The sequence below is a fragment of the Bos mutus genome, chromosome 28 (assembly GCF_027580195.1).
Source record: "Bos mutus isolate GX-2022 chromosome 28, NWIPB_WYAK_1.1, whole genome shotgun sequence".
Taxonomy (NCBI): Eukaryota; Metazoa; Chordata; class Mammalia; order Artiodactyla; family Bovidae; genus Bos; species Bos mutus.
Genome location: NC_091644.1, coordinates 7194620 through 7210191, shown reverse-complemented (window position 1 = coordinate 7210191; position 15572 = coordinate 7194620). Strand labels below are relative to the sequence as shown.

General features: G+C 36.5%; 1 protein-coding gene across 5 annotated transcripts in view; it reads right to left on the bottom strand.

The window, feature by feature from the left end:
- Window positions 1-15572, bottom strand: part of MAPK8 (mitogen-activated protein kinase 8) — a 103702-nt gene that overhangs the window by 12374 nt on the left and 75756 nt on the right. For 4 of the 5 annotated variants that reach the window (XM_070364878.1, XM_005900623.2, XM_005900620.2 and 1 more), the window contains 5 exons: window positions 12892-13021; window positions 9778-9836; window positions 9550-9688; window positions 4368-4533; window positions 569-640 (listed from right to left, as the gene is read on the bottom strand). In XM_070364878.1, coding sequence (XP_070220979.1) covers window positions 569-640; window positions 4368-4533; window positions 9550-9688; window positions 9778-9836; window positions 12892-12915 — 460 coding nt within the window. In that variant the 5' untranslated portion in view covers window positions 12916-13021. Of the gene's footprint in view, window positions 1-568; window positions 641-989; window positions 1062-4367; window positions 4534-9549; window positions 9689-9777; window positions 9837-12891; window positions 13022-15572 lie in introns of all 5 variants that reach the window. The other variant, XM_005900621.2, reaches the window with a different exon arrangement.

The following is a 15572-nucleotide window of genomic DNA, read 5'->3' as shown; positions in this document are numbered from 1 at the left end:
CTAAAAGACCACTGCTACTATAAATACCAGAAGTAGTCAGATGAACAAAAATCGTGAACCCAACCTACTCATCACCATATTCAACTATTACTGCTGAAACTCTCAGATGGAAAGATCAGTATGTTATGTTGAGAAACGAGACAACAACGGAAAGACACAGAACACACAGAACATTAACAAAAAAGAAGGTGGGGGGGCAAAACAAAAGGATGACCAGAAACGACAATTTCAAAATTCATAGTATGTCCTAAGTACTTCTAGACTTACTCAAGTGTATAATTATTAGAAAAATTTAATGCAAGCCATGATTTTTGATTTAGGTTAAATAAGTCAACTCAAAGCCAACAAGTAATTGTGGATAATTAACTTGAGTAGTTTTCAGAATTAACAAATGAGACAACCAATGAGGGAAAGGAAAGTCTATGTCAAATAGCAGGTGGTATTTTGAAAGAGTAATTTAACAATACTTTATTAGGGAGAGACAAAATACATTATACCTGATCAAGCTGAAGTGCTGTCATACATTTTGACCTTTAGAAACTACACTTTAGGCCAAAGATAAGGATACGATCTGTACCTGGGAACAAAACACCACCTTTGATCATTTCTCCCATGATGCACCCAACTGACCAAATGTCAACTGAAAACAAAATGCAATGACATTAACATAAAGATTTTGGTTAAAATAAAAAAATATATAAACATTAAAAAAAATCACGCACACCATGTATACTTCAAAATTAAAGAAAGCAGTATAAAATAAAAATGGGTGACAGTGAATGTGCTCTGACTACCAGCAGAGACTGTATGTCCTACTGCCAAATGCAGCCTACAAACATTACCGAAATTTTTGAACTATAACAGCCACAAACTTTACGTCTGTTTAAAAAACCCCACGTGTATGAATGTACACTATATTCATCTTCATTAGAGAACATAAGGGAGTTCATCACCTAACTAATCAAACTGCTGCAGCAGCACAAGGATACAGTCCCTTCCTGGAAAGAGGATTTTGTGGCAAACCATTTCTCCCATTATGCACCCCACAGACCATAAATCCACTATATGTTTGCAGCACAAAAGAAGGAAAAGCAAAGCAAAAGGTCGTTAAAATCAAAGAAGCATAATATGACTGCATTATATAAACATTGCAAAACATCACAGAAAGAAAAAAGTGACTTTAATTTTAGCTAATGGAATAATTTAAAACATAAAATATTTTTCAAAAGGCTCTGATTCACAAAAGCAAATGTGAAGTGTAGCCTTTTAGCTACATATCTAATTTAAAGGGAGAGCTATGCACAGAAATCACATGATTGTAAAACCTATAGTTTGCCCCTGAAAATTTACTTATAAAATATGAAAAGGAACCAACACAAATTTATAAATAAGGCTGAAAATGTACAGGAGGTACCAAAATTTAAAAAATAAAATCTTGATACTATTTGGAGAGTCAACTGTGCATTATACTCTCTCTTTAAGTAAAATAACAGAAAAAAGCATGAGCAGAAACAGTCTAGCGTATTAAAACATTGAACAGAAATAATGTTTCTATGAATAATTACAGTTAAAAAGTTAACCTAAAGGTCTTCAGAAACTTTCAAGCTGGAGTTCATAAATTTGTTTTGAGAAGTGCTATGTTTACTCTGAATAGAAAATCATTTGTTTTCTTGGCAACACCATGTTGCATTTACTCTACTACCCCAAAGGGAACAAGTACATAGAGAATGAACAAACAGTCAAGAAAACACAGCCAAGAAAGTATATTTCATGTTTTCCACCTAAAGTGTTTTAAGCCTGTAGAACTAAACCACTTTTGGGGTAAGAAGCTGGTTTCGGCTGAACACAGCATGAAAGCTCCCGCAAATTTATTATCTACAGAGTCTCCTACTAGACTTACTGACCCTTGCCGACTTTATTTTTTATTTTGGCCACACGGGATGAGCAGGGATTGAACCTGCATCCCCTGTGGTAGAAGCACGAGTCTTAACCACTGGACCGCAAGGGAAATCCTGTGACGCTTGTTAATTTTAAATGAGAGTTCCAACCAACGTTGAAAAGAATGCGCCGGACACAGAAATGAGCAATTTGAGGATCTCCACCTACTTCATTAAAACTAACCACATACCCTGACACTTTATATCTTTGGGTTTGAAAGCAGATAAAAAGAGAAGGTGCTTACAGTTTAATACCAGAAGGGGAAGAATAAGCAATTTGAAGGGAAAGTTTTAGTAATATGCATTTGTTTTTGAAGTCTGAAGACTTCAAATCTTTTAATAGCAAAAGAATAAAAGAGCAGGAATAGATGTTAGAGATGTACCTTTAACCATGCAGGATGACTTGGGAACTTAAAATCTGTACTTTCTAATACACTCATAAGGAGACTATTAGTTCATTACAGAATTTTAGGAGCTATATTTAGGAATAAATTTTGGAAATCCTGTGGAACTCAAGTTTCTCTAAAATTTCATATTAGAATACATACAAATCTTTTTTATCTATGGCATAATTCAACTTCCAAGGATAAAATTTTAGAGGGAAAGTTAATATTCACCTATCAGTTCAGAGAAAATTTTTTTCCAGGGTTTTCATTTCTGGCAAAAATCTATTACAACAATTTTTCCTTGTGGATTTTATAGAGAATACCAAGCTTTAGTTAAATATCTAGGACACAATTTATATACATAATCTTGAGAAAAACATATTTTAAAACATTTCAAAAGCTACAAGCATGAGAGGCTATTGCAAGCATTCTCTGGGCTAATGAAGGCTTTCCTCAGAATATGACAAGCCTGATTCAAACATAAAAAGAGCTTTACAGGTCTAATTGCTTAGTCTATTTGGCAGTTTAAATATACCCCGTTATCTCACTTTCCAAAAAGCTTTGAGGGTAGCTTGCAATAAAAGACATATATATAAACAAAGTTGTTCAAAACAGGTGTAGGATGGGTGAGAGGTGTCACTAAAAGGTGGAAGTTCTTATATTTGACCTTGCTGGCTAATGTAGTTATCAATATTAAGCATTATATTTGACTCAGTTTCCTGGAGACAAAAGAAAGAACGCAATAAAGTGAATCTATATAATTCTTATCTAAGAAAGGAAAGTATGTCAACTCTTTACATGACAGTTTTTCTGTCATGTGCTGATTTCTACTAGGGAGCGCCTAAGATCACAATGCCAAGATGAAGTGACACACCGCACATTATTCATGACAGTCAATGGTTTTACAGCAAATACAAAGACGATGATCATGTTGTCACTTGAAATAGCAATTCTCCAAAAAAAAAAAAGAGAGAGTCTAATACTAAATCTAACTCACTGGATTTTACAGGGTGTAAGACAATTTTAGGTCAAGAGTAAGACAAGAGAACAGCATGTTTATTTAAGAACAAAAGAATAATACTGATAATAAATGTTTAAAGTGTTTTTAACTAGCTCAGATAAGAATATTAAGCTAAAATCCTTACTTCAAAGTTATCTTTTTTAGAAAAAAAGAATCCTCAAAACTGATTTGATACAGTTTCCTGATTCAGAGTAAACTGCTGTTTCAGAGTCTTTTGCTAGAAAAAATGTCTATGTCCTACTTTATAAAGTATTTTCAATTATCACATTTTAAAAGCTAAAGTCAATAAAATCATGTGTAGACTTATTCATCTTCCAAATGACTGAGATTCAGCAAACTTTCTTAGGTAGAAATATGTGTATGTATAACATTTTTTTAAAATTCATGAACTACATGCCTGATCATTTTCTTCAACCTAATTCTAGTGTTAATTTATGTAACTGGCTATATTCGCACATAATAATGCCATTTCTTTAAGGTTGGACACAAGGGCTTTGATGAAACACCATTTCCTCTGAAAGGTCACCTTCAATTAATTATCCATCAGCTTTGCAGAACAGCCTTACTGTAGCTCTTAAAGTCTGCACTAGGTGCTACTGCTATTAACTTTAATGTCATGGGACAGGAAATGTGTGCAAATACCATTAATGCAAACTAAGATCACCCCTAAAGATGTGGGTCCACTATACACTTCCTTGCGCCCATGTCAGAATGCTCATTTTCACGTTACAGGCAAGAAAATGGTATGTATTCTATATACGTATTCTGTTACGGGGGCCATGGTAACAAATTCTTTATTCGATGGTTGTACTGATGATTATGTATTTGTATTTAAATAAACAGGGGCCCCAAGTTTTTCCAAACTTTTATGACAAAATTTGTAGTTACTTCCAAAGTCTTGATAAACATCTCAAACAGCGATAATTTTCTTTATGCATTTCAATTTAAGTATTTACATAAGAAATCTGATAAACAAAAGCAAATAAATCTGAACAGAATTTCAAGTAAAGAGTGTTTGCTGACCGTTTTCTTTGTAGCCCATGCCTAGGATGACCTCAGGTGCTCTGTAGTAGCGAGTCACTACGTAAGGTGTCATCATAAAACTAGTTCCTGCAGTCCTGGCCAGTCCAAAGTCAAGAATCTTCAAAGTGCAGTCTGATTTTACTACTATATTACTGGGCTTTAAGTCCTTCAAAAATAAAAATACAAAAAATGACTGCTATGATATAAACAAATATTTTGCAGTATACTCGTTATGAATGAGATCTCTTATAAAACAATTCATGCTAATTGTTCATTTTTCTCAAACTGTAATTGTTACCACTGCAAAGATTCATCATAAATAGGCAAATTTGAGAAATTAGCTTGATGGCATTTTTAATTTACAAATACATACAGTAGTTATTAGAAGTTAGTAATGTTTTATTTGCTAGAAAATATGATTAACTAGACAGTTTCAATCAAGGGGTGTAAAAGCGATTTGGAATGGCATCTCAGAGCTCATGTAAGAACTTTCATGGTTAAATAAAGAGAGAGAATCATAAGTTAGCATTTATATTCACTTGTACACTAAATTACTAGCTTTTAAAATTCTCATTTTAAAATCACAGTAAGCTTTATATAAATATTATATACCAACAACAGGCCATTCTATGTCAACCCAACCACATGGCATTTGACTTTTCAAACAGGCAGATGTTCCACTCTGAAGGACCAAAGTAATCATCATCAGTTTTCCCATCACTGATCTCTCACCGAAAATCATACAAATTTGTTCATACAATTTTTTCCCACAGAGGTAGGACACCACTGTCCTGGTGCCACTAACCCATAAAATCACCTGCTGTTGATGCTGCAAAGTAACGTCCGTGAAAAGCTACCCACGTGAACCCAACCTCAAGGAATTCTATGTTACAAGCATAAAAAGGCAGCAGCATAAATACTCAAGGCTTCAAGTTCAACCCATCTTGCCTTCTAGCTACCATGAATCCTGTTATGAACGGAGAGACCAAAAAAAGCAGGCCTATAATTCACATTGAATATCACATATTGAATATCAATGATTAACAATACAGAAAACTGGCCTGAAAAATAATGATTAATTACTCTTGCAATGTCTATATCCAGCAAAATATGTATACTGTCTTCAGCCTATTTTGATAGGCAATCATAGATGGAGTTAGAAGATATGTCACCTATTTGTTGTTGCTGCTCAGTTGCTAAGTTGTGTCTGACTCTTTGCAACCCTATGGACTATGGATGGCATGCCAGGTTCCTCTTTCCTCCACTATCTCCCAGAGTTTGCTCAAATTGATGTCCATTGAGTTGGTGATGCTATCTATCTCATCCTCTGCTGCTCCCATCTCCTTTGCCTTCAATCTTTCCCAGCACCAGGGTCTTTTCCAATGAGCTGGCTCTTTGCATCAGATGGCCAAAGTATTGGAGTCACAGCTTCAGCAACAGTCCCTTCAATAAATATTCAGGGCTGATCTCCTTTATGACTGACTGGTCTGATCTCCCTGCAGTCCAGGGCTCAGCCTTCTTTATGGACCGACTGTCACATCTGCACATGACTACGGGAAAAACCACAGCTTTGACCAGATGGACCTTTGTCAGCAAAGTAATGTCTCTGCTTTTTAATACGCTGTCTCAGTCTGTCATGTCATCGATCGGTTTTATCAAATTAAAAATAAGTATCAACAGGCTTATGGAACAGAAGATGCACATTTTTATCATTGCTATCCTATAAATATGTGGTCATTATTTCCAAAATGCAATACCTCAGCAAAGAAACACTGCATATTCAAAAATAAATATGAGCTTTGATACTATTTCAATGTCTATCATGTTGGTTAATGATTTAATGGCTCATTGTAGTACTGCATTCTAGTCTAGGAATAAGATTTCAACCTTAAACACTTTACTTTGGAAGAAGAACAAAATAAAAAAATTTTTAAATAATCATTTTTTGTTAAGGGAAAGAAACTTTCAAAAAAGAATATCATCTGACATTCATCCTTGTATATCAGTATGTATGGGCTTCCTAGTGGCACGGTAGTAAAGAACACGCCTGCCAATGCAGGAGATGCAGGTTCAATCCCCGGGTCAGGAAGATCCCCCGGAGAAGGCAATGGCAATCTACTTCAGTATCCTTGCCTGGAAAATCCCATGGATAGAGGAGCCTGGCGGGCTGCAGTCCTGAGGTGGGGAGGAGCCGGACGCAACTCAGCACCTGAGGACACACACACCAGCGTGCACCCTTCCACAGGCGCTGAGCAGCACTGCTCTCTCTATCTCTGAAGGGCTGAACTCGTATGAATGTGTGACAGGAGCAGTGGACTAACTTAATATTCCATCCTCTCTACCACATTTTTCCAGCCTGTGATTAATTCTAGTCAATGGGATGTGAGTGGGAACTAAGAATAGAAGGGCCAGTTTCTTATACACTAGCAGTGGACAATCTGAAAGAGAAATTAAGAAAATAACTCCATTTATAATAGTTTCCAGAAGAATAAGATACCTAGGAAAAAATTTTAACTAAGGTCGTGAAAAGACTTGCACACTGAAAACTGTAAAACATAGAAGATTTGTCACAGACTACATTGCATTCCCCGCCGCCCATCAAGTGCAAACATTGAAGTCCTACCCTTAATGTGACTATATCTGGGGACAGGACCCTTATAGAGGCAATTAAGGTTAAATGAAGCCATAAGGGTTGGGCTCAATGCAAAAGAACTGGTGTCCTTATAAGAAAAGAAACACAGACACCAGAGTTTGTCTCTCTTTTTACAAGCACGGAAGGAAGGGCATATGAGGCCACGGCAAGAAGGCGGCTACCTCCACATCAGGAAGAGAGATCTCACTAGAAACGCAATTTACTTGCATGTTGGTCCTGGACTTCTAACGTCCAAAAACTGTGAGAAAATAAATTTCTCTTGTTTAGGCCACCTAGTCTGTGCTGTTTTGTTATGGTACACAAAATAGACTAATACAGCCTAAGTGGAAAGACAACCTATATTTGTGAATTGGAATACTAAATATAGTTAAGACAGCAAAACTATCCAAGCAACCTACAGAGTCAATGAAATCCTTATTATTATTACAATTCCAATGGCCTTTTCAGTGGAAATGGAAAAGCTGATACTCAAAATTCCTATGGAATCACAAGGAGACCTCAACAGTCAAAATGATATTGAGAAAGAATGAAGGTGATGGACTCGTACTACTCCATTTCAGAATTCACTACTCAGCTGCAGTGTTCAAAATAAAGCGGTACTGATAAAAGCACAGACACAAAGACCGATAGAGGTGAGAACGGAGAGTCCAGAAATCAAACCCTATGTCTACAGCCAACTGAATTTCAGTAAGGATGCCAAAATCATTCAGTGAGGAAACAACAGTCTCTCTTAATAAATGGTGCTAGGATAGCTGGATTTCCACAAGCAAAAGAATGAAGTTGTTAGCACCTTATCTCAGATCATATATGAAAATTAACTCAAAATGGGTCAACGACCCAAACGTAAGAGCTAAAACGATCAGTGAAAGACTAAGAGTAAATCTTTATGATCTTGAATTCGACAATGGATTCTCACATAAGACACTAAAAGTACAAACAACCAAAGAAAACATAAACTGATTTTAATGAAAATTAAAATGTTTGCATATCAAGAGAGATCAAGAAAGTGAAAAGACAACATACAAAATAGGAGAAAATATTTACAAATTACTCATCTGATAAGGATTCAGTATTCAGAATATATAAAGAATCCTGATAACAACAAAAAGACAAACAACTCAATTAAAAAATGGGCAAAGGGCTTAAATAGATATTTCTTCCAAGAAGATATACAAATACAAAACAATCGTGAAAAGATGCTTAATGTCATTAGAGAAATGCAAATTAAAACCACAATGAGATACCACTTCATACTCACTAGGATGGCTAGAATGAAAAAGTCATTAGGAATCAGCAAAGATTTGGGGAAATTGGAATTTTTGTGTACCATTGCTGGAAATGTAAAATGGTGTACCCACTGTGGGGAACAATTTGCTGGTTCTTCAGAAAGTTAAATAATACATTCTCTATGTTTTTGATATTTGATAATGAAAAAAAAACCTTTGGTTGTTTATTTCTGAAAAATAATTGTATTTAGTGATTATTTTAGATAGTGATATTATAGCATTCATCGTGTGTAAATTATTTCATATAGGGAAGAGTTCTGACCTGTACCTATTATGGTTCTTATTGAAAACAAAACTGGATGTGCATTTCTGTGATGTTATGAATACATTTCTACTTTATTTTGAAACATTTGCCAAACTAATTACTGTAACACTGTATAACATTAAAAGTGTTCATGGACTGCTTAGCATTAGAAGCAGACTGTGTCCCCAAATTCTAAAACAGCAGCAAATGATGCTGCTTGTATAAAGCCTAATAATAATTTTTAGACCAATTTCCACAGTGCCCTGTTGGCGTCAGCACTACCATTGTACCCTGCTGTATAATAAACAATCTTAGACATTTACCAACTGTTGATACAAATGTTAGTCCCTAACCACTTTTTATATGTTTTAAATTTTTGAAATTCAAGTGTACCTGCCGTAACAAAATAAACACTAGACTATCACCAAAAAAAAAAAAAGACCCAGCAATAAAACTCCTAGGTAGATACCCAAAAGAACTAAAAACAGGAACTCAAATACTTCTACCTTAATGTTTTTAACAGCACTAAAAGCTAACAGGTGGAAATAACCCAGATGTCCATTAATGGATGAACAGGTAAAATGTGTAAATATATACAAGAGAATATTCACCAGTCATAAAAAGGAACGGACTACTGATACACACCTTAATACAGGTGGAACTGAAAACATTATGCCAAGTTAAAGCAGCCAGACAAAAAGCTCATCTACTGTATGACTCTACTTATATGAAACATCCAGAGAGGTAGATCCATGGACACCGAGAGGAGACGGGTATATGTCAGGGTTGGGGAGAGAAGGGATGGGATGACCACCAGGGCTAGGTAGTTTCCTTTTGGAGCAATGAAACTATTTTGAAATTTGCTATCGGTAGTGGTTGCACAATGCTGTGAGTGCACTAAATATCACTGAACTGCACACTCTGAAATACCGTGAATTCTATGTTACATCAATTTAACCTCAATGATTAAAAAAAGATATGACCATTTTTTCTACTAACCCGGTGAATAATTCCAGCAGAGTGAAGGTGCTTGATCCCACACAGCATCTGATAGAGCAGGTAGGACATTCTTTCATGATCTAGCTCCATCTGAATCACTTGACAAAGATTTGCATCCATGAGCTCCATGACTATGTAACTTTATGGGCGAAAAAAGATAACAGCTAAAGAATGCAGTAACAATCAAAGAATAATATGTATCAACAAAATTTTAATTATTACACTTACACATCTTGAAATTCTTCTAGGGATTTCTGTGGTGTAAAAACATTCAAAAGGCCAATTATCTGTGGCAAAAGCAGAGAAATAGAAAATTTTTCATTTGGAAACTGCAAATACATGGATTAAAAAAAAGCCACTCTCTGTATGAAGTTTTTCAAGTCTAATGTTCTAAGCTTAAGTAATCGCCTTATCTTATATATTAAACCTTCATGGCCAGGGCTGGGGGCAGGGAGAGAAGCAGAGCACAGAGGATATTAAGGGCAGAGACAAGACTCTGAATGAGACTATAATAGTAGATATATGCATCATTACACAGTCGTCCAAACCCACAGAATGTACACCAACAAGAGTGAACCCTAAGGCAAACTCTGGACTCTGGGTGATAAGTATATGTCAATGTAGGTTCACTGATTATAAAAAACTGTACCATTCTGGTGGGGGATGTTAATAATGCAGGAAGCTATGCATGTATGCAGGCAGGGGATATATGGGACATCTCTGTACTTTTCTTTAGATTTGCTGTGAACCTAAAACTGCTCTAAAACACAGTCTTATACACACACACACAAACTATACCAACAGAAGAGCTCCAGAAAATCCATTCCATTTATGCACATTCAATTATTATGGACCTATATTATACAGTCCTCTACATAATCTGTAAGCAAATCTTAAGTACTTTCTGCCAGCTTTTATACAACTCAGTACTTTTATAAAACCTCAGCCCTTTTGACTCCTGGTTCTTCATAAAACTGCACTTTCCCAGATTTCCTCATTTCCCATCTAGTTCACCAGTTTATCCATAGGCATGCAATCTTTTCCACTATTCTTTTTCCAATCCTCCTCCCTTCTCTATTTGTACCCTTTTCCTGGGTGATACTATGTATGTTTTTTCCTCCAAATCTATATGGATAATTCCAAATATTCATTAAAGGTTCTTCAGGTTTATGAGTCTCAGATTTTCATTGCTACTTCACATGAGGTCTCTCAAAATAATATAAAATTGAATTCATTATCCTTCCAACCCAAACCTCTTACTTTTCCAGAGTATCTTCTTTTTTACAACAGAAAGCACAGAGTGATTTTTTACTCTTTTTCTCAATATCTGAAAAGTGAAAGTGCAGTCTCTCAGTTGTGTCCAACTCTCTGTGACCCCATGGACCCCATTTGCACCATAATAAATAAAAGAATGCTATCTATGCACTATTATCAGGGTAAATTTCAACCTCTTTTCACCCCCTGTGCTGTTACATATGTTGAGGTGTCTAACATCTCATCTAGACTGTTCATGCTGTAATAACTTCTAACACTTGGTTCCCTAACAATGGTTTTCTGCAAATCCAGCTACCATTTTACTGTCTATGATATATGGTAATAAAAAGATAGTATTACTCACCTTTTCAGAAATCTAAAGCCACCAAAAAAATTTCTAAAACTCCCCTGCAGTACATTCAAAGCCCTCCATGACAGGACAGCAACCCACTTCATCTCTTGCTAAGCCTTCTATTAAACTTGATACTTGAGCAAGAAGGCTGTTTCTCAAAAACTGCCAAGGCCTTTAAACATTCTATTCCCTATGTTTGTCACTTTCTTACTAAATGCTACCAAATCTTCAAGATAGGCTTTTTTCGTAGGATCTGACAATGCCTGGTTCTTGACAGAGTGGAGTAGTCTACTTTGGCCCCACAACATCAATGTTATTATGGCATTTAATACACTGGTGTGCTTTCACAACTGCCTCTTACTCCTTTTCGCAATTCTGACATATAAGAAAATACCTGACACATATTTTTGAAATGTGTTGACAATTATACTTAGAATGTTTTTCTAGACGTAAACTTCATGCAGCAGAGCCCGTGTGAGTCATTTAAGCATGATGCTTTGCTCACAGAAGACATCCAAATACATGTTCAGTACATGTTCAGTGTTAAAATTCTGAAAAATAATTTTCAGATAGGAGAGGGTAAAACAGATTTGTTTAAGACAGAGGAATAAGTATCCAATTGTTCTAAATGAATGCCTCCTAACATGTCTAACCAGATGAACTACACACTTGGAGACTTGGAGAAATAGTAAAACCATTCTCATTAATATCTAGTCAATCCCAGAGTAGAAGTCTGGTATCAAAGGATATCAGTGGTTTCTCAGAACTGAGAACGAGGGAGATGGGGGAATGTGAGCCAAAGGAAGAGGGTTTCTTTGTAAGGTGATGAAGACGCTATAGAACCTACTATGGTGATAGTCACATATATCAGTGAATTAACTGAAAACCAATGAATTAAATGCATTAGTTGTATGTGAATTGTATCATAATAAAGCTGTTACATAAAAAAGATTAAAATGGATAGCTGTCTTCTTTTCCAAAAGAGAAATGAAGAAAATTGCATCAGTTGTGCACTGGACAAACAGAAGTCAAGGGCTGATTAAATGGGTGGCACAGGACCACTGTGAAAGAAGTAAACATTACTAGAAACATGTACAAATTCACTGAGAAACTTCACTTCTGTGAACAGAAACAACGACAGCAATGATAACAAAGAACAGCAACAGATTGGAGAAATGCCACCAGACATATAATATATGGATTTCAGAAAGGCATTTTTTAATGAAAAAATATAAAAGGGTGAAAGTCATATGTCTAAGTTTTTATAACCACTAGAAAATAGAACTGGGAATGTTTTACTAATTTCATTTAAATATTTTTTAAAGTTTCTGCTAAACTGCTTTATCCAATATTATTAAATAAAGTTCCAATGTCAAAGAATAATGGGAACTAATTCATCTATGTGCAAAGATTCCAGTTTTCTGAAATGTCAGCTTAACAGAAAACAAAAAGCAGATGAGATAAACCCCACATAGAGTTCTAAAACATCTACCTGTTTAAAATTCCTCTTGAAAAGTAGATGTCAGAAAATTACACAATCTTCATTTCATAAAGTATTTTTCATCTAATATTTAATAAAGTTGAGAAAAATTTCACAATGCAGATACACTTTTAAGCAATGTTTCAACCCAAAAGAACAACTTAAAACACCTACTATTTTACAAGATTTTGATATTCAGGTATTCATGAGGAGGTCTTGATTTTCCACTTAAGAAATGTTCTGAATGTTCACTTACATTTTTGTGATTTACACATTTCATGAGAACTAGCTCTCTGTAAGCACGCTTAGCATGAGTTTGATTCTGAAATGGCCGACTTAACTTCTTGATTGCAACGTTTCTTTCAAGAATGGCATCATAAGCTGCACTGTAATAAAAAATTTCAAAACAACAAAAATTTAATCAAAAATCTGCAAACTTAATTATGAAACATTCATGTAGATTTCTCACTTTCTCCAAAGATAAATGCAACTCAATCAATTTCCAGCCCTTAGTACTCAACACGTTTCTTAAAATATTAATGGATTAAAAGCAAAAATGAACTGTGAAGAAAGAGGCTGTGTTCACCGGGGGTCACCCCAGACCCACCTGGCACACAATGGGCACATAATGCACAAAGCTGTAACGAGCATTCAAGTCCAACAGACACACCCGAGAGCCTACAGAAGGCCTCACCCAAATCGACATTAAGAAAAGACAGGATAAAAATACATGTGCTCATAAATTCTACTCAAAACACCTGTTGAAGAATCCTACATCGCCTTCTCCTCTTCAGACACAACAAAATGAACACAGAAAGAGCAAAGTACATATAAAGGCATCCATATGAAAGACTATTTTATAAAAGTAAACACAAAATTTGTTTTGGAGGCGCAATTAAAAATCAAGGTATTTATAAATGCTAGATTTCAGGACACCAGAAGCCACCTCATAACTATTAATGAAACACCTATAATTCTGGGAAATATAACACTATATTCATTAACTCTTCATCTCTCTACCATATGACACTGATAAATGGTACATTTCACAAATGGCAGGTCAAAGAAAGTAAAGCACAAGTAAGGTAAAGTGACTAAAAGTTATAGAATAGTATGACTGAAGAGATTTAAAAAATCATTTGGATCACTGCCTGACATAGGGCCAGAGAGGCTAACTAATTTGTTCAAAGTCAGCCAGAAGGTTGAAGGCAAAGCTGAGTCTAGAAGACTGAGACATAAGGTCATGCTTTTCCTGCTGCTGCTGCTAAGTCACTTCAGTCGTGTCCGACTCTGTGTGATCCCATAGATGGCAGCCCACCAGGCTCCCCCGTCCCTGGGATTCTCTAGGCAAGAACACTGGAGTGGGTTGCCATTTCCTTTTCCAATGTATGAAAGTGAAAAGTGAAAGTGAAGTCACTCAGTCGTGTCCGACTCTTCGAGACTCCATGGACTGCAGTCCACCAGGCTCCTCTGTGCATGGGATTTTCCAGGCAAGAGTACTAGAGTGGGTGCCATTGCCTTCTCCGGCTTTTCATCCTGGACCATTATAAAAGATGATTTCTCTTTATGTAATACTTGGAAAATCAGCATTTGTTGTTGTTTAGTTGCTAAGTTGTATCCAACTCTTTGCAGCCCTATGGACGGTAGCCCGCCATGCTCCTCTGTCCATGGGATTTCCCAGACAAGAATACTGGAGTGCGTTGCGATTTTCTTCTCCAGGTGATCTTTCTGATTCAGGGATAGAACTAACATCTCCTATACCAGCAAGGGGATTCTTTACCACTGAGCCACCAGGGAAGCCCAAAGGTAGCATAATACTGATTAAAATTGTTCTCTAACCTTATTGGAACCTATTTTCCAACCTAAATTATTCTCTAACCTATTCCTAATAGAGGAAAACAATAGAATGGGAAAATAGAGATCTCTTCAAGAAAATTAGAAATGCCCAGGGAACATTTTATGCAAAGATGGGCTCAATAAAGGACAGAAATGGTATGGACTTAACAGAAGCAGAAGATATTAAGAAGAGGTGGCAAGAATACACAGAAGAACTGTACAAAAAAGACTTTCACAACCCAGATAATCAGCATGGTGTGATCACTCACCTAGAGCCAGACATCCTGGAATGTGAAGTCGAGTGGGCCTTAGGAAGTATCACTACGAACAAAGCTAGTGGAGGTGATGGAATTCCAGTTGAGCTCTTTCAAATCCTGAAAGATGATGCTGTGAAAGTGCTGCACTCAATATGTGAACAAATTTGGAAAACTCAGCACTGGCCACAGGACTGGAAAAGGTCAGTTTTCATTCCAATCCCAAAGAAAGGCAACGCCAAAGAATGCTCAAACTACCGCACAACTGCACTCATCTCACACGCTAGTGAAGTAATACTCAAAATTCTCCAAGCCAGGCTTCAGCAGTATGTGAACCGTGAACTTCCAGATGTTCAAGCTGGTTTTAGAAAAGGCAGAGGAACCAGAGATCCAATTGCCAACATCCACTGGATCATTGAAAAAGCAAGAGAATTCCAGAAAAACATCTATTTCTGCTTTACTGACTATGCCAAAGCCTTTGTGTGAAAGGGAAAGTCGCTCAGTCGTGCCCGACTCTTTGCGACCCCATGGATTATACAGTCCATGGAATTCTCCAGGCCAGAATACTGGAGTGGGTAGCCTTTCCCTTCTCCAGGGGATCTTCCTGACCCAGGAATCAAACCAGGGTCTCTGGCATGGCAGGCAGATTCTTTACCAACTGAGCTATGAGGGAAGCCCTCACAGCTTGACTGTGTGGATCACAATAAACTGTGGAAAATTCTGAAAGAGATGGGAATACCAGACTACCTCTCCTGCCTCTTGAGAAACTTTCAGGTAGGTCAGGAAGCAACACTTAGAACTGGACATGGAACAACAGACTGGTTCCAGAGAGGAAAAGGAGTACGTC